Genomic DNA, 18,564 nt, shown 5'->3' with positions numbered 1-18,564 from the left:
TATTTGCGTAACATACTGACTGGACTTGTAATCAGCAGTTAATCACACAGTAGACATGTAGTGATGGAGGTTACAACAGCTAACCTTTCTGTCTGGCTTTTCCCATCAGCAGTATGGTCTTTATTTACTGCTGCATATGCCAGGATGCTTGCAGCAGGCCAAGAAAAGCCTAAACAGAACAGAAACTACTGCATGAAAATAAAATACGATGGATGTGATTACATGGCTAGAACTGCATTTTTTTTTTATCCGGGTGAACATTACAGCCAAACTGAGCTTTGCGATTTGTGATCTCTTTCTTTTAATTCCAATGATTACTTTATACAAAGGCCTCAGATATCCATTATGCTTTCCAGAATGCGAACAGATATTGGTATAATACACTTAAGGGGTAAACTTGCATAATAGTATCAGTGAAATGTAACTCCATTCATTTGCACATATATCTTACTCTTGCTGCATAAATTTAAGTTTCACCAGGAGAACACTGTTGTTGAGCGATCATCAATCCTTTGCTCAGAAGGAAAGCCTTTTGATTTGGTTCACGTCCAAGGAAGTTTTTGAGCATGACCATGCCATCTAAAGTTCCCCCCGGTTTGAGGATACAATCTCTGTACTTCACACCAACCTATTGATGGGAAAAGGAAAACCTTAGTATACTTCAGTAAGTATTACTTTTCAAAATGTATCAACAATTAATAATCGTGTAAAGCTTGCTGTCTCTAGATGGTATCCTTACTCTCGGTTGCTCCCTTTAATTTTTGCACACAAAGAGGCAGAAAATGGTTTCAATGGATCCAATGCTGGGAACTTAAGCAAGTGGAGGATTTCATTCGAAATGATAAAGGCACTAAACAAAGTAGATAATCTATCTTCATTTTATTATTGTCCACCTACTTGGAGTGCTTGCTGTTAAAGTATTATCTACTTGATGCAGGTCAGGGGAGTTGCTGTATGCATGCAATAAAATCCTTGGTTGAAGAGATCTTGGTTCTCTCCCCACCAAATGGTAACTGTTTGACTTATTCAACCAACTATGAAACTAGTCGGCTGGAGTTCCTTTCTGGTACAAATAATTGCCTCAATATTCTAAAATTTCCAGTATTCTGGTGCAACCCACGTAGCAGAACAGTATTTCTTCCCAATCCACACAACTGATTCTGTACTTGTGAAGCATATAACGTGGTGTTAAACCTGGGAGGTAGGATTACAGAACGATTTTTAGTAAGACTTTGAGAGGATATGCAAAGTGAGTTTAGTCATTATGACTGATGGGATAAAGAGGCTTCAAACAAGATACTGTCAATCACTAACCCTCCTTAGGGCACACATCAAGGCTGGCTGTAGCATCATTTTTTAAACAGTGGATCTCCCTTGGCGTTGGTCATGATGGGTCAGAAATTATGCCGTTTTGTATGAAACTGCATACAATGTAATTATAACTTCAATAAATAGGATCATCTTGATGCTTATTCGAGGATCCGCATTCCCCTGTAGCTTGGCAGTTGTTTGTAAATCCTTTGTTTCTCCTCGAGATTCTAAGAAGTGACCCTTCTCTTTTTTTATGTACTTTCTTAAAAATAGTTTTGCAAAACTTTGATATATATATATACTTGTACATTACTTGGAACAAGTTTCACTTCTTGTTTTTAAAATTAATAAATCCTGTTCGCCTTAAATCTAACGAATTCACAAGATGCTTTGGAGGAATTGTAATGTGAGAAGGGTCACCCACATGTACAGCGTGAGCATAAAAACCTAAAACAGGCAGTCCCTTCTGATCTTTATCCCTGTTGACAACTTCAAAATATTATACTTGGAAGATAACCAATTAAGATAAGTTACTGCTCAATGATATACAGTTTTGTTATACTAATGACGATCTGAAGCTACCAAATACTATTTCAACAGAATGCTAATGTGAAAAAAAGGACTGAAATGTATTACCGTAGGATCCATTATATGATTATTTTTGAAGAGGCTGTAGAACATGTCCATTGAGAAAACTTCACTGAATAGGTACCCATAGTACTGACCATCATAGCCACCCGCCAAGTGCCCAAAAGTAGCAGGCATATTCGTTCCTGCAAAACAAATCAAGCAAATAAAAAGGCTCATGTTTCTTAGCACGAAAGTGTGTAAATATAATAGCTTACAGTTTTTCGTACTTTTTTTTTGAAATACAGATGAAGGCACATCTGTGATTCAGTGCATCATTTATTTGTGTTATAAGATCCAGTTTAAGAATCCTAGGGCTGGATTTTCTCCGAGTCAGGATGACTCAGGACCCCTTTGAAAATAGTGGCTGGGACCCAATTCCGGGATTCCTGACCCCATTCCCAGGGTTTCTAATTTTCAGGAGTGCCTTTTAAGGGTGTAGGTTGGTTGGTGTCAAAAGCCTGCACCCTGCACTCCTGACTTGGCCAGCTCCACTGTGGGGATAGGCATGGAGTAGGGCTAGCTTTTTAAAGAGTCATGGCTCACAGCACCAGAGCAATGTTGTGAACCATAGTATGCATGAGTGAACCTTTTGAAAGGCAAGTTCAAAAGGTCCTCCTCATGCCCCACCATGCCAAGCTATGCCCCCTAAACAACCCCTATGACTTCTCATGTCCCCCATGCCAGGCTGTGCCCCACAAACAATCCCTATGGCCCCTCATACCCCCATGCCAAGCTATGGCACTTCCATGCCCATTCTCCCACTAGACACTGTATAGAAGCATTGAAACCTATAGTGACAATAGTATGTGTAAAAAAAAGCTTTAAAAAGTCATTCATTGATAATTTTCTATTTTATTGAAAGAAAACTCCTTTTTACTATAGCCCAATAAAGGTATCAATCATCCAGATCCTTTAAAGTATCAATAGCTGAAACTGCGAGTGCTTGAAACCCTATTTAACTTGTGTAAATAAACATTGTGAAATTGACAGAATAGATCAGAGAACCAGAGCAGTCAATCAAGCAATGTTTGCCCTGGGGGACAGATATCTCAACAGGGTAATGGATTTCAAGGCTCTTGGCTGAGCCTCATTATATATTTTTGGCTGAGAAAATTGAAAGTTGTTAGCGAGAGTTGAAAAAAATCTATTCTAGCAGTTAGAGCAGATGTTTGTTGAAAATACCCCAAGGGCTATCATTATGTCATTATTAATGCTTGGCTGATTTCCACAATTTATTATCTCAGTAGGGGATCCTAAGTTCACAGTTTGATTGACAGATCAAAGAAATTATTAAAGGGTTAGCTGTCTTTGATGTGGGGTTATGAATAGAAGTCTGTTTGTTGTTACATGGTTTTAATTACTTGACGAGATTTAAATGTTTTGAATGGTCTTTCATGAGTGAGAGTGTTTTTTTTTACGACAGCCAAGGCAGTAATAGATATTTAGACCATTATTTTATTTAATTTCAACATGGCTCCTGGGGTCTGCCTATAGTGGACACTGGGTGAGTTGGCATACATATGAACATATGAATTAGGAGCAGGAATAGGCCATTTGGCTCCTCGAGCCTGCTCTGCCATTCAATAAGATCATGGCTGATCTGACTGTGGCCTCAAATCCACATTCCCTATCCCCAGATAACCTTTGACTCCCTTGTTAGCCAAGAATCTAACTGCTCTTTGGGGAAGAGAGTTCCGAAGACTAATGACCCTCTGAGAGAAAAAAAATCTAATTTCCGTCTTAAGTACCCTTATTTTTAAAATGTGTATCCTAGTTCTAGTCTCTCCTACATGGGGAAACATCCTTTCAGCTTCCACCTAGTCAAGTCCCCTCAGGATCTTATATGTTTCAATAAAATCATCCCTCATTCTTCTGAACCCAAATGGATACAGGCCCAACCTGTCCAGCCTTTCCTCATACAATAACCCCCCCATCCCAGATATCAGTTGAGTGAGGATGTAAGGGCAAAGGGTGATGGATGGGTTGCAATGAGTTATCATTAAGTTGGTATGGCAGCTATTGGGATTATGGGGGAGGTTGGCAGAGCATGGTTATCATGGAGGTATGAGGGGCCGTTGGGGATGGATGGGGGCATGGGGTGGCATCAGTTAGCATGGATGGGACATGGGGAGTGGGTGAGGTATGAGGGGTGAGAGCTAAAGGGCCTAACATTTAACAAAATAACTAGGACGAAGTCCCAGAGAAAGCCCACCTTGGTACTTGGTAGCCCCTGTGACTGCCTCTGAACAGTGTCTGGGGGTGGCAGGCCTGATTTTATCCTGCATCTGCCACCCGACCTGTCCCCAGAGGAAATATCCTGCTACTTGGGTGAGTTTCTCCTGAGGTGGGCGCGGCGAGCCAGAAGATTACCTGACTCCCGCTACCCGAATCGGCAGCGAAAATTCGGGCCCAGGTCTCCTGAATTGGCCACAGCTCTCTGGTTTCTTGGCTCCCTCAGTGGGGGAAGATTGAAGGAAAGGTTTCTTTATGGGGAAGGAACAAACCAAGAATGAGATGATGATGTATGGGCATAATGGCTTTTCTGCTCCAAGATACATAAAATAAGAAAATAAGTTTGAATTTTGTCCTGCAGGTTTTGTACCTGGTGATGCTGGTATTCCAAGAATTTCTTCACAGTTTTTGGCGTATTCCTCCGCTGTATTAGCAGATGACTTTGTATGGATTGACTGGTCAAACTTACTCAAAACAATTTGCCGCAGATTTAGAAGACCTATGGGAAGGAGAAAGGTTATGTAGACTTTTTCCAAAATTAAATGATAGATGATCGGGAATGTGAAAAAATAGGTTAAAAGTCTGTATTCCTCAATTATCAATGTTGCACATTAACTAATATTGTGCAAGGTTAGCTGTTCTATTACATTTTTCCAATCAGAATATTTAAGAACCATTTAGGGAGGGAAATACATCCTGCTCCCCAGATAAGCAGAACATCCATCTGGCTGCCTCATCTCCCCTATGCAGTTCCCATGTAGCAGTCGCTATGCTGTAGGGCACAGGGAAAAAAGGAAAACGTTAGAGGCAAAAAAGGAAATGAGAGTGGAAAGAGGAGAAAAGGGAAGAGGACAAAAGGGGAAGAGAAAAGTAAGCAGAGAAAGAGATAAACAAGTGTAGAGGGCAGCCTAAATGGGCAAGAGAGGAAAACAGAAATGAAAGGCGACAGGGAGAGAAAAGAAAAAGGGGGAGAAAATCTTTTATCCCCTTTTTTCTGTAAACTTACCTTAGGTGCAGAGATGAGTTTTGAGGTATGACCTCTGCCTGAAAAAAAGTTTGACAGAGTTTTGTTTGAAATTTATTAGCAGTAATGAAAACTGGTTTGAGCAAGCCTAAAACAAGGCAAATTGGCACGCTTGGGTTACCCTGACCATCGTTTTGTCAATGACACCTCGGTTACTGCTCCCTCCCTGAGTGATCAGTAAAAATCCCCGAAAAACTGATTTGTGCTTTGACACCATGGGTTCTATTTCCCTCCAGCTTCTGTTCACAACGAAACAGTAAAAAAACACAGAAGTGGCCAGCTGGCCCATTGTGTTTGTGCTAGCGCTTTGCTGAACCAATCCCAATCTTTCCCAACTGCCCTGGCTCTTTTTCCATAACACCGTGTCTTTCTCTGTTTCAATTATTTATTGATGTTTCCCTTAAAGGATGCAATGGTCTCTGCCACAGCTACATGCTGCGACAAACCATTCCATGCTCCAACAACTCTCATGTTAACAAATTCCTCCCGTTTACTTTCTTCTCAGTTTTAAATCTGACATCGCAACACTGACTTCCCAACCCGAACAAATAAACTTTCCCTATTCAGGCTATCAAAGCCTTCCACAATTTTAAAATTCTGTATTCAATCGCTGGTATTATTTATCCAATTATGCACTTGTGCCAATTTCTTTCAAAGGGATTAAGTCATGCAAACAGAATATAGAATCATATCACTCATTTCAGACTCCCCGCACATGCTGTCTGCACTAGGTCAAACAGTTAAGGGATCGTATTTGAGACAATTTTTCAGAGCCATTATCATCAAATTAATATTTATGAGGTTTCAACTCAACTCTGCTTCTAAATAGAGGCAAAATAGCAACCCTTATCAATATTTTAACCACTTAAGTTTGCTGGTCAGAAGGTGACCTTTCAGTCCATCATCTCTGTTCTTTGCTTAAGCAATCCAAAAAAAGTACCATTGCAATGGTCTTTCCACAAAGCTCTTCGTCTTCTTCTACTTCAAATACTTATTCAATTATTTGTTCCTATAGAGACTGTTCCAGTGTCTTTATTGTGTGGGCTTTAAATTAATACTCGATTTATTTTGTTCCTTTCGGCAAAAATATTCCAATCTTTAGTTGACAATAGCACAATGGACCTCTTCAAGGAAATTTTAAAAAAGCCTTTCATATGGCTGGGCGATTTTTAAAAAAATAATCACAACTTTTATATTTTAAAGACTACGGCCTGGATTTTCACCGTGTCAGGTTGACTTGGGAGCCCTTTAAAAATGGAGGGAGGGTCCTAATCCTGGAATTCCTGACCCCATTCCCGGGCTGTGTGATTTTTGGGAGTGCCCTTATAGGGTGTGGACTTCTTCCCGTCAGAAGACTGCATCCATCATATCCGGTCTGTCCGGCTCCATTGTGGGATAAATATTTTTTAGAGTCGGGCGAGGTTTTTAAAAAGTTGTGGTTCATGGCCTCTTAGAGGGGACCTTTTATGTATGCTGGCTGAGAGCCAAGGCATCTATAAGAATAACAGAACACCTGTGTCCCAGACAAAATGTTGTTTGATTGACAGCTCAGGCTCTCTGAGCTCTGCGGTCAATTTCATAATGTTTGTTGACATAAATCAAGTGGTTTCAAGTGTTTGTAGTTTTTGAAACTTCAAATGGCCTGGATGATTGAAACTTTTATTACCTTGTCCAGACTTTTCTTTTCCAAGCATCGGGGAAAGTGATCATTGGATTACATTTTTTCAGTCTTTTTTTAAACACATATCACTTAACACGCTGGAGTTCATTGGTTCCAGAAAGTGTAGAGTGGCCAATAGACCTGGAAATGCCAGAGCTTGGGCTAAGTGGCATAGGCAGTGGGTTGAAGGGCAGAGCCTGACATGGGGGGAGGGGAGGGGGCATGAGGGGACATATGGGTTGGGTGAAAGGGCAGAGCCTGGCATAGGCAGCGTGAGGGGCCTAAGGGGTTGGGTGGAAGGGCAGAGTCTTGCACAGGGGGCATGAGGGGATATAGCAGGTGGGGGATGGGGCATGGGAAGCATTTGAAGGATGAAGGGGGTTTGAGGGCTGGGGGGGCCTTTGTTATTTCTCACTGAGACAAAGTCCCACGGCACCGAGGCAGGCTTTTTAAACAGCCCGCCTCTGTACCCAGCAGCTCCTGTGGCTGCCTCCACATTTCTTCCTGGGTTGGTGAGCCTGACTCTGGCTCGTACCCTGTCCCCAGCAATGAAGATCCCGCCTTTCTGGGCACTTTCTCCCCGGGTGGGCGGGCCGAGCGGAGAATTTTTCTGACTCCCCCAACCTGCCTTGAGGATGAAAATCTAGATCTATAAATCTATTCCAAGACCTGAAAGCTAGAATATGAATTGATTTTTAAAAGCACATAATACCTATTCTAATAATGACTCACACAAAACTGTTGTTTATTGGATTCATTATTTAATCGTAATAACTCATGTTCAAAATTTGAAAGATGCCCAGTTGTAAATCCACTCAGGAGTTAAAATTCAGTTCAATCAAGCAATTAAAGCTCCACCTTATTCAGATAGAAAATGCTTATTTGATTATTTATTACTATCTTTTTAAAATATGCTAGGTTAACTCTGGAAAGTAGATCACCAGGAACTGAATGCATGTATAATGGGGTAGAAAACAAAAAATTGGGAACATAATGTAAAAATTCTCTCCAAATCAATGCCTATGGTATGACAAATGTCTGCTTTCACAGCAAGGAAGAAAAACTAAAAAGGAATTGATCTCAAAATATTGGTATGGGGAAAAACCTTCTTTATATATGCAATACACAACGTAGGATGAACTTTTAGTTTGGCATATGAAATACATTTGATTGAAACTCTGGAGTGTAGTGCCATGAATATGCAACTCAGTCCTACCCTTGGTCACTGTATATTGGAATTTCAACGTGATGTACATTTATGCCAAAAATTCAACCCCCCTAACAATTTCAGAAATGTCATAAATTTAAGGTGACTAGATTCTATCAGGTATTTAAACCTACCTCTTGCCTGGTACTTGGAGTTTAGAATGGAGTTTTTTTTGTCGGAAATACATTGGCGATAATGCCCCAAAACAAGTACCTACTTGGCTTCCTATCCTCAATTTCTGCAAACCACAAATTTCAACAGCTTAGCTGTAAGCGGAAGGTTGTGTGAAGAATGCAGAGGGGAGCTAAGAGACAGGAGGCTTCATATCATGTACCAAGAAATTTATATTTATTCATTTGGTTCTTCCTTTGCATTTAAAATGTAACCAGCACTTGTATAGGTGTCAGTTTCAATTATCTATTAGGAAACTGCCGTGCAGTCCATCAAATTGCCATATGGTCCACATTTTGTTTATTTGTCCTTTCACTTCATAAGTGAACAAGTGAATTACTCATGGATTACTAATTTATTTTTGTGCCAACTATTTTCCCTGTTCCACTTCTGATGGCTTGACACTCCTGCTGGTTTAGAATTTCCTGGCATCAGTTTCCCTCTGCCACCTGCTTGCAGGAGCCAGAAAACCTGTATGGAAAGGCTGTTCAATGGGAAGGGTGGGGGGTACGTACAATGCCAAATCTTACCCATCCATCACTTAACATTCACATACATAAACTTGCAAGCGGGGGTGGGGGGGGTTTCACTGAATGGTGATCAGGAGCAGGAATCCTTGCTTGATCTTTTGTGATGTTTTCAGGAGAAAACAACCTCCTTTGTGGGTTTTCTTCAACTGTGCTAAGGATAGAGCCAATATTATTTTGTCTAACACCAAGGGTATTATACAATCTTAGTTTAATTAGTAGCACTCTCGTCTTTGAGTCTGAAGGTGTGGGTTCAAGTCCCATTATCAAGGCTTGAGTACATAATCAAGGCTGACGCACCAGGGCAGTACTGAGGAGGTGCTACATTTATGGAAGTGTCGTCTTTTGGATGAAAAATTAAATCAAGATAGATGTTTAAGACGCCACCTGCATTCAAAGAGGATAAAGGGGTATCATGGCCCATATTTTTCCTCAGCCAACACCACCAAAAACAGATCAATTAGTCATTCACTGCTGGAGAATGGCTGACACATTTGCAAATCTGCACTTTAAAAGTGCTTCTGCACTTTAAAAAGTGAGTTAATTTGACACTACATTAATGAATTACATTATAACAGTATTAACAGCCAAATTAACCAAAACAAAATATTGTTATCCCGTAGAGAGTGCGAACGCAAATGTTATTTCCCACCTGTTTCTATATTCTTTCCTTGGTAGTTGTCTTCCCTCCTCTCCTGGAGAGGATGACTCCTTACCATAGGCATTGGATACACCCTTTGCTCAGGCACCCATTAATCTGCTCAAGCATCCAGTATTCAATTTCTATCCTTTTCTGACCTAACACTCAGACGCGTTTTTTAAATATTCGTCCATAAGATGTGGGCGCCGCTGGCAGGGCCAGCATTTATTGTCCATCCCTAGTTGCCCTTGAAAAGGTTGTGGTGAGCTGCCTTCTTGAACCGCTGCAGTCCCTGTGGCGCAGGTACACCCACAGTGCTGTAAGGGAGGGAGTTCCAGGATTTTGACCCAGTGACAGTGAAGGAAAGGCGATATATTTCCAAGTCAGGATGGTGTGTGGCTTGGAGGGGAACTTGCAGGTGGCGGTGTTCCCATGTATCTGCTGCCTTTGTCCTTCTAGATGATAGTGGTTGTGCATTTGGAAGGTACTGTCTGAGGGGTCTTGGTGAGTTCCTGCAGTGAATCTTGTAGATGGTTCACACTGTGCATCGGTGGTGGAAGGAGTGAATGCTTGTGGATGGGGTACCAATGAAGTGGGTTGTTTTGTCCTGGATGGTGTCAAGCTTCTTGTTGTTGGAGCTGCACTCATTCAGGCAAGTGGGGAGTATTCCATCACGCTCCTTACATGTGCTTTGTAGATGGTTGTCAGGGTTTGGGGGGGTCAGGAGGTGAGTTACTCACCCGCAGGATTCCTAGCCTCTGACCTGCTCTTGTAGCCACAGAATTTTTATGGCTAGTCCAGTTCAGTTTCTGGTCAATAGTAACCGCCCAGGATGTTGATAGTGGGGGGATTCAACAAAGGTAATGTCAAGGGGCGATGATTAGAATCTCTCTTGTTGGGGATGGTCATTGCCTGGCACTTGTGTGGTGCAAATATTACTTGCCACTTGCCAGCCCAAGACTGGATATTGTCCAGGTCTTGCTGCATTTGGACATGGACTGCTTCAGTATCTGTGGAGTCACGAATGGTGCTGAACATTGTGTAATCATCAGCGAACATCCCCACTTCTGACCTTATGATGGAAGGAATGTCATTGATGAAGCTTCTGAAGATAGTTGGGCCTAGGACACTCCCCTGAGGAACTGCTGCAGTGATGACTGCAGCTAGAACTGAGATGAGTGACCTCCAACAACCACAACCATCTTCCTTTGTGCTAGGTATGACTTCAACCAGTGGAGCATTTTCCCCCTGATTCCCACTGAGTCCAGTTTTGCTAGGGTTCCTTGATTGTCTTGACATTAAGAGCAGTCACTTTCACTTCACTTCTGGAGTTCAGCTCTTTTGTCCATGTTTGAACCAAGGCTGTAATGAGGAGCTGAGTGACTCTGGCAGAACCCAAACTGAGTGTCTGTGAGCAGGTTATTGTTAAGCAAGATAGATAGCACTGTTGACGACCCCTTCCATCGCTTTACTGATGATCGAGAGTAGACTGATTGGGTGGCAACTGGCCGGGTTGGATTTGTTCTGTTTTCTGTGTACAGGACATACCTGGGCAATTTTCCACATAGACGAGTAGGTGCCAGTGTTGTAGCTGTACTGGAACAGTTTGGTTAGGGGCGCAGCAAGTTCTGGAGCACAAGTCTTTAGTACTATTGCCAGAATAGTATCAGGACCTATAGCCTTTGCAGTATCCAATGTCTTCAGCAGTTTCTTAATATCATGTGGAGTGAATCAAATTGGCTGTTTCCATGTGGTGTTAGTACTTGGACCACAGCAGGCTTTTTTGTGTCCTCAAACTAGGAGGGATATTGCCAATTGTGCTATCCTGCACACATCAGCTAACTCAGCACAAACAAGGAACCAAACTTAGGACCTTCCTTCTCTGTATAGCTCTCTCTAAACTAACTCATGGGGCCACTGACAAAGCCTTGATTGATGGACACACCAACTTTGGAGGGTGACAAAGTGTTGTTTTCCTATAACTTCTCCGAACAGTGAGGGGATTATTTATTTAATTATTTTACTCCCCACCCCACCCATCCCACCTCAATTGTTTGTTTACTGTTTCCATGAAGTTGGTGCCATGATCTTATTGAATGGCGGCACAGGCTTGAGGAGCCGAATGGTCTATTCCTGTTCCTATTTCTTATGTTCTTATGCCTCGCCCATAAATAACTCATCTTCTTGTGCAAATCTAAACAGCGAGTGAAGGGCATCAAAACTGAGTCTGATCTTGTCCTCACTCAAAATGCACAAATGTGTACTTTTCTACACTGGAAACAATTCTGGCTAATTTTATCACCCCTATCTGAGAGCCACTGAAACCAAATTTAGGAATATATCTTTGCTTTGGCTGAGATTATCTAACCCTCCACTGGCTGATTATTTGACCTGGGATCTGGTGCTCTGTATGGCTTTGAACCAAAACATCAGGTGGAATTACCCATTAAGACATGTGTTTAATACAAAAATTTATCCCAGTAGTGAACAGAATTTGTACTAAGAACCTGAAGGCTGATTTAGTTTAGTAAAGGGTTCACCAGCTAGAGAAGATCTATTTCTTTAAAGTATAACATTCCAAAGAGAAACACACCTAAATGACCTTAGCCTATGGCAATACTGTGGTTATGGCACTGTGCTAGTAACTCAGAAGATATGACTTCAAATCATGAAAAATGTTTGAGAAAGCTGTTGGAATGTTGCCTAAAAACAAACTGCTTCACTAATGTTTTTCAATCTGGCCTACACAATGTGGTTTATTTTTAATTAACTCTCAAGTGGTCTGGCATGCCCCTTAGCATCAGAAACAATCACTACAAGCAAGGCCGGTAACAGTTCAAAAAGGCAGGCCATCTCCTTGGAGCAACTAGTGATGGACGATGAATGCAGCATTTCCATATTCTGAGAAAATGTGCTTTTACCCCTTACCAATCAAGTATCATTGCTGCTTGGAAAAGCATTCCAATGCTATTGGGAGTTAGAGTTCATCTTTGTATAATTCACTTCTTACCAGCATTAGCTTGTCTCGATTGAATAAGTTGCTTAAGTAAATCATCCGGAATAGGACATCCATCTTTATAATGGTGCGACATTCTCTTGAGTGGTTCCTTCTCCCAAACCCAGTTCTCTAACATCTGGGAAGGGGCCTCCACAAAATCTGTCTCCACGTTAGTTCCACTGAACATGGCAAAATCAGCCTGCAAAATAAATTGAATTATCAATGTGTTAAATTACGTTGACTACTTAAATAGTTTATAGAAGAACACTGCATTGCAGAATTACATTTAAAGTGAAAATAGCCTTAAAACAAATAAAGAAAGCAAGCAAGCTTTGGGACAATGAAACCAAGTATTGAACAGATATCTCGGCAAATAGTCCAGAGGTTGGACTGCTGATATTCACAATGTCTCTTTTCATTTTTGATAATACATAATGGTATTGTTTTACAGGCTCTGCTAATCCATTTAGGAGTTGTTCAGTTTCTTACTTCACACAATGTTCCCATTTTGGGGGACATGATCCCTACTAGATTGAAATATTAAGCCTATGACCTTTTCAGTCAGGATCACATAAGTCTGGTAGTCCTCACTTGATAAGGCAAAGATAGGTGAGGCCATATAGTTCAAATGTGAACAGCAATTGTCCCAGCTCTTCCGTTAGGCAGAGAAGCAAAGCATCTATGGTATCACTCAAATTGGAGATACCATCCCACAGGATTAGAAGTTGAATAGACAGATTGCTAGGTGCTAAAGTAACCAAAACTAACTGCGCTGAATAACCAGCTACCACTGCTCTTCAGAAACAATTGGAAGTTGAGGACAGATGGAGAAGAACTGGCATTTATGCACTCCATTTGCAAATTCATGCAACATCCCAAAATCCTTTACAAATGATGGAATTTTTTTTCCAACTACAGTCACTGTTAACATGACAGCAATTTTGCACAGACAACAAATGACTAAATTACCAAGATAAAAACAAAAAGCTAAAAGCTACTGCGGATGCTGGAAATCCAAAACAAAATAAAAACAGAATTACCTGGAAAAACTCAGCAAGTCTGGCAGCATCGGCGGAGAAGAAATCAGTCAACGTTTCGAGCCCTCATGGCCCTTCAGCAGAACTGAAGCATAGTTTCAACAAGGGAGAAATATAAATTGGTTTAAGGTGGGTGGGGGGGAAGAGACACATTGAGGGTGTGGTGTGAGCAGATAATCAAAAGATGTCAGAGACAAAAGGGTCAAAGAGGTGTTGAAGGTGGTGGTCTTTGTCTGAGAAAAGTGCTAATTAAGAATGCAAGACAGGATATTCAAAGTACAGCTCTAGTGGGGGTGGGGTGGAAAGACTAAAGGTTTTAGTTTTAGATTTAAAAATAATGGAAATAGGTGGGGAAAGAAGAATCTATATAAATTATTGAAAAAAAGGCGGGTGGGGGGGGAAAAGAAACGGGGTGGGGATGGGGGGAGGGGAGTTTAAGATCTAAAGTTGTTGAATTCAATATTCAGCCCAGAAGGCTGTAAAGTGCCTAGTCGGAAGATGAGGTGCTGTTCCTCCAGTTTGCGTTGGGCTTCACTGGAACAATGCAGCAAGCCAAGGACAGACATGTGGGCAAGAGAACAGGGTGGAGTGTTAAAATGGCAAGCGACAGGGAGGTTTGGGTCTTTCTTGCGGACAGACCGCAGGTGTTCCGCAAAACGGTCGCCCAGTTTGCGTTTGGTCTCTCCAATGTAGAGGAGACCGCATTGGGAGCAACGAATGCAGTAGACTAAGTTAGGGGAAATGCAAGTGAAATGCTGCTTCACTTGAAAGGAGTGTTTGGGCCCTTGGACGGTGAGGAGAGAGGAAGTGAAGGGGCAGGTGTTGCATCTTCTGCGTGGGCATGGGGAGGTGCCATAAGTGGGGGTTGAGGAGTAGGGGGTGATGGAGGAGTGGACCAGGGTGTCCCGGAGGGAACGATCCCTACGGAATGCCGTCAAGGGGGGTGAAGGGAAGATGTGTTTGGTGGTGGCATCATGCTGGAGTTGGCGGAAATGGCGGAGGATGATCCTTTGAATGCGGAGGCCTTCTCCTCCTTCCCAGAAACATGATAGGGTCCCCCTTGTCCTCACTTATCACCCCACCAGCCTCCGCATTCAAAGGATCATCCTCCGCCATTTCCGCCAACTCCAGCATGATGCCACCACCAAACACATCTTCCCTTCACCCCCCTTGACGGCATTCCGTAGGGATCGTTCCCTCCGGGACACCCTGGTCCACTCCTCCATCACCCCCTACTCCTCAACCCCCACTTATGGCACCTCCCCATGCCCACGCAGAAGATGCAACACCTGCCCCTTCACTTCCTCTCTCCTCACCGTCCAAGGGCCCAAACACTCCTTTCAAGTGAAGCAGCATTTCACTTGCATTTCCCCTAACTTAGTCTACTGCATTCGTTGCTCCCAATGCGGTCTCCTCTACATTGGAGAGACCAAACGCAAACTGGGCGACCGTTTTGCGGAACACCTGCGGTCTGTCCGCAAGAAAGACCCAAACCTCCCTGTCGCTTGCCATTTTAACACTCCACCCTGTTCTCTTGCCCACATGTCTGTCCTTGGCTTGCTGCATTGTTCCAGTGAAGCCCAACGCAAACTGGAGGAACAGCACCTCATCTTCCGACTAGGCACTTTACAGCCTTCTGGGCTGAATATTGAATTCAACAACTTTAGATCTTAAACTCCCCTCCCCCCATCCCCACCCCGTTTCTTTTCCCCCCCCACCCGCCTTTTTTTCAATAATTTATATAGATTCTTCTTTCCCCACCTATTTCCATTATTTTTAAATCTAAAACTAAAACCTTTAGTCTTTCCACCCCACCCCCACTAGAGCTGTACTTTGAATATCCTGTCTTGCATTCTTAATTAGCACTTTTCTCAGACAAAGACCACCACCTTCAACACCTCTTTGACCCTTTTGTCTCTGACATCTTTTGATTATCTGCTCACACCACACCCTCAATGTGTCTCTTCCCCCCCACCCACCTTAAACCAATTTATATTTCTCCCTTGTTGAAACTATGCTTCAGTTCTGCTGAAGGGCCATGAGGGCTCGAAACGTTGACTGATTTCTTCTCCGCCGATGCTGCCAGACTTGCTGAGTTTTTCCAGGTAATTCTGTTTTTATTTTGACTAAATTACCAGATCATCAGTGGTAATGTTTTGCTGGCGGGTGGTGGGCCAAACCCTAGATTGAAAAAACTGTAAAGTGGGTACCTGGGCACAGATCTGGTGCATTACATGACCAAATTCATGGAAGTAAGTCTCAACTTCGTCATGCCGGAGAAGGGAGGGAGCATCAGATGTTGGTTTGGTGAAATTTGCTATCATAGCTGATATTGCCACCTGTCTGGTTCCATTGGGCAGTAGGCATCCAGGCTGGAGATCAAAACAAGCTGCATGCCCATACTTCCCATCTCTGTAACAAAAAAATTAACAGAGCAACTGACTTTATCATTTTAATCTTATAATCACAACAAAACCAAATCAAACAAATAGACAGCATAAGATCACTACTATGTGATATTACAGTAGAATAAATATTATTACAATTGACACAATAACTTGTCTTTATATATAGGGCCTTTGATATACATAAAAGTCCGAAGGCACTTCACAGAGGCGTAATTAAGTTTTCATTGTATATAACAAGCATATGCAATAAGGTGGTATAACACAGGACATAAGTAACCTCATCTTAAAGTCATTGCAGCAAAACTCTTCACATCCCTAAATTTTTTTTCACATTTGCACTAGATTTATTGAATACTGCAGCCACAAGTGGGATAGGACACTTTCATGAATTATATAATCATTTTCCTAATTACAACTTTTTGATTGTAATAAGCCGCATTATTTCCAATTGTGGTGATATACATCTGACAAGTAAGTCAGATGCAAATAAAGCTGCTTTATGCTTTTTACATAAAATATACAGAATCTCATCATGTCTGCACTGTTGATGTTAATAATGTGAATTGTAAGGGACTGGGGTGACGTAAGTCTTCCAATGTGCTACGTCAAAAAAATCATGAAGAAAATCTGAGCACGTGTTCTGTCTTAAGCTATTCTTTCAGGAAGGGATGCAAAGTGCTTCCCATCGAGAAGGAGCTACAAATTCTCATGTTGATTCCCACTGGCCACTTAGCATGGTATTGGAGCAAGCTGATGGCCTTTCAGCCAAGATTGGTGTGTGGCACCAAAGAAAGAACAAACTACGAAGAGAGACTTCACAAAAATGGCACACACGTAATTATATATACAAAAAGGGATCCAAAGTAACAGCAAATGCAACAGCTTCATTGTTCATTTACAAGTTTCTGGTAATATTCATAAATTGCTTCAGTCTTGCGTCGATTCAATTTGAGTCTTAAAATGCCTTCCGAACAAATATTTTCTATTTGACTGATTTGACAGTCAATGTTTTTAAAATTTATTCGTGCAACATGAATTTTGCTGGGAAGGCCAGCATTTATTCCCCACCTTTACTTACCCTTGAGAAGCTGATGAGTTCCCTCTTGAACTGCTGCAGTCCATGTGGTGAAGGTACCCTCACAATGCTGTTAGCGAGTTTCAGGATTTTGACCCAGTGAAGATGAAGGAATTGTAACACATTTCCAAGTTAGGATAGTGTGAGACTTGGAGGAAAACCTGCACGTGGTGGTGTTCCCATGGACCTGTTGCCCTGTCCTTCTAGATGGTAGTGGCCATGGGTTTGGAAGGTGCTGTCCTAGGAGCCTTAGTGAGTTCTGCAGTGCATCTTGTAGATGGTATACACTGCTGCCACTGTTTGATGGTGATGGAGGGAGTGAACATTTGTGGAAGGGGTGCTAATCAAGCAGGCTGCTTTGTCCTGGATGGTATCAAGCTTCTTGAAAGTTGTTGGTGCTGCAATCATCCAGGCAAGCGGAGAGTATTCCATCTGACTTGTGCCTTGTAGATGGTAGACAGGATTTGGGGAGTCAGGAGGTGAGTTACTTGCTGCAAGACTCCTGGCCTCTGACCTGCTCTTGTAGCCACTGTATTTATATGGCTAGTCCAGTTCAGGTTCTGGTCAATGGTAACCCCCAGGATGTTGATAGTAGGAGATTGGAATATCAAGCGGTGATGGTTCGATTCTCTCTTGTTGGAGATGGTCATTGCTTGACACTTGTGTGGCATGAAGGTGGGAAAGGGGGCCTTCATCAGCAGCTCGCTTTTAACTTTGGGTGCCCCTCCACCCCCACCCCTCTAAGTCGCAGGACCTCCCTCCTCCCCCCCACCAGCCTCTTCCCTGACACCCCACTTCCTCACTGTCCGCCCCCACAGGCTCCCCCTATCCTCCCTGCCCTGAGACCCCCAAAACCTATCTCTTCCTGGAATCCTGGGACTTAGGCTCTGGGGACTGCATGCATTCCCAGTCCTGTCCACTGCAGCTTCTGGTGCTGCAGGGACTACAGAGCTGCCAGCCAATCAGATTGGCTGCAGCTCTCTAAGGCGGGACTTCCTCCAGAGCGAGGGGCAGGAGCCCCACCTGCAGCCAATTAATACTCATTGGAGCGTGAAATCGCTGCGGGGCAGACAATGTCGGTGGAGATGTGTTTGCCACCGACTCTCCAGATGGCGGGAAGGGAAACCCCACAATCCTAAAAATCCTGGCCCAGGTCTTGCTGTATATGGGCATGGGGTGCTTCATTATCTGAGAAGGTGAGAACAGAACAAAACAATGTGCAATCATCAATGAATACTCCCACTTCTGATACCATGATGGAGGAAAGGTCATTGATGAACAGCTGAAGATGGTTAGGCCTTGTATACTGCCCTGAGGAACTCCTGCAGGGATGCCCGGGACTGAGATGATTGACCTCCACAAACATTTCTTTGTGCTAGATATGGTTCTTGCCAATGGAAAAGTTTTCTTCCTGATTCCAGTTGACTTTAATTTTACTGGGGCTCCATTATGCCACAAATGCTCACTCTCATCTCACTTCTGAAATTCAGCTCTTTGGCCCATGTTTAGACCAAGGCTACATTAAGGTCTGGAGTTGAGTGGCCCGGGCAGAATCCAAACTGAGCATCATTGAGCAGGTTATTGGTGAGTAAGTGCCACTTGATAGCGCTGCCGATTGTATCTTCCATTGCTTTGCTGATGATT

General features: G+C 42.7%; 1 protein-coding gene across 5 annotated transcripts in view; it reads right to left on the bottom strand.

Moving 5' to 3' along the window:
- Positions 1-218: 218 nt before the first annotated feature.
- Positions 219-18,564, bottom strand: part of LOC144693215 (neurolysin, mitochondrial-like) — a 38,220-nt gene continuing 19,874 nt past the window's right edge. For 2 of the 5 annotated variants that reach the window (XM_078562819.1, XM_078562840.1), the window contains exons 9-13: positions 15,648-15,849; positions 12,413-12,599; positions 4,544-4,672; positions 1,948-2,084; positions 219-628 (exon numbers count right to left, since the gene is read on the bottom strand). In XM_078562819.1, the coding sequence (XP_078418945.1) occupies positions 467-628; positions 1,948-2,084; positions 4,544-4,672; positions 12,413-12,599; positions 15,648-15,849 (817 nt within the window). In that variant the 3' untranslated portion in view covers positions 219-466. Of the gene's footprint in view, positions 629-1,947; positions 2,085-4,543; positions 4,673-4,847; positions 5,218-12,412; positions 12,600-15,647; positions 15,850-18,564 lie in introns of those variants that run through there. The other 3 variants (XR_013579499.1, XM_078562830.1, XR_013579495.1) reach the window with 3 other exon arrangements.

Source organism: Cetorhinus maximus, chromosome 2, assembly GCF_964194155.1.
Source record: "Cetorhinus maximus chromosome 2, sCetMax3.hap1.1, whole genome shotgun sequence".
NCBI lineage: Eukaryota > Metazoa > Chordata > Chondrichthyes > Lamniformes > Cetorhinidae > Cetorhinus > Cetorhinus maximus.
Note: the sequence above shows the minus strand (reverse complement) of the source record. Positions and strands in the feature narration are given on the sequence as shown.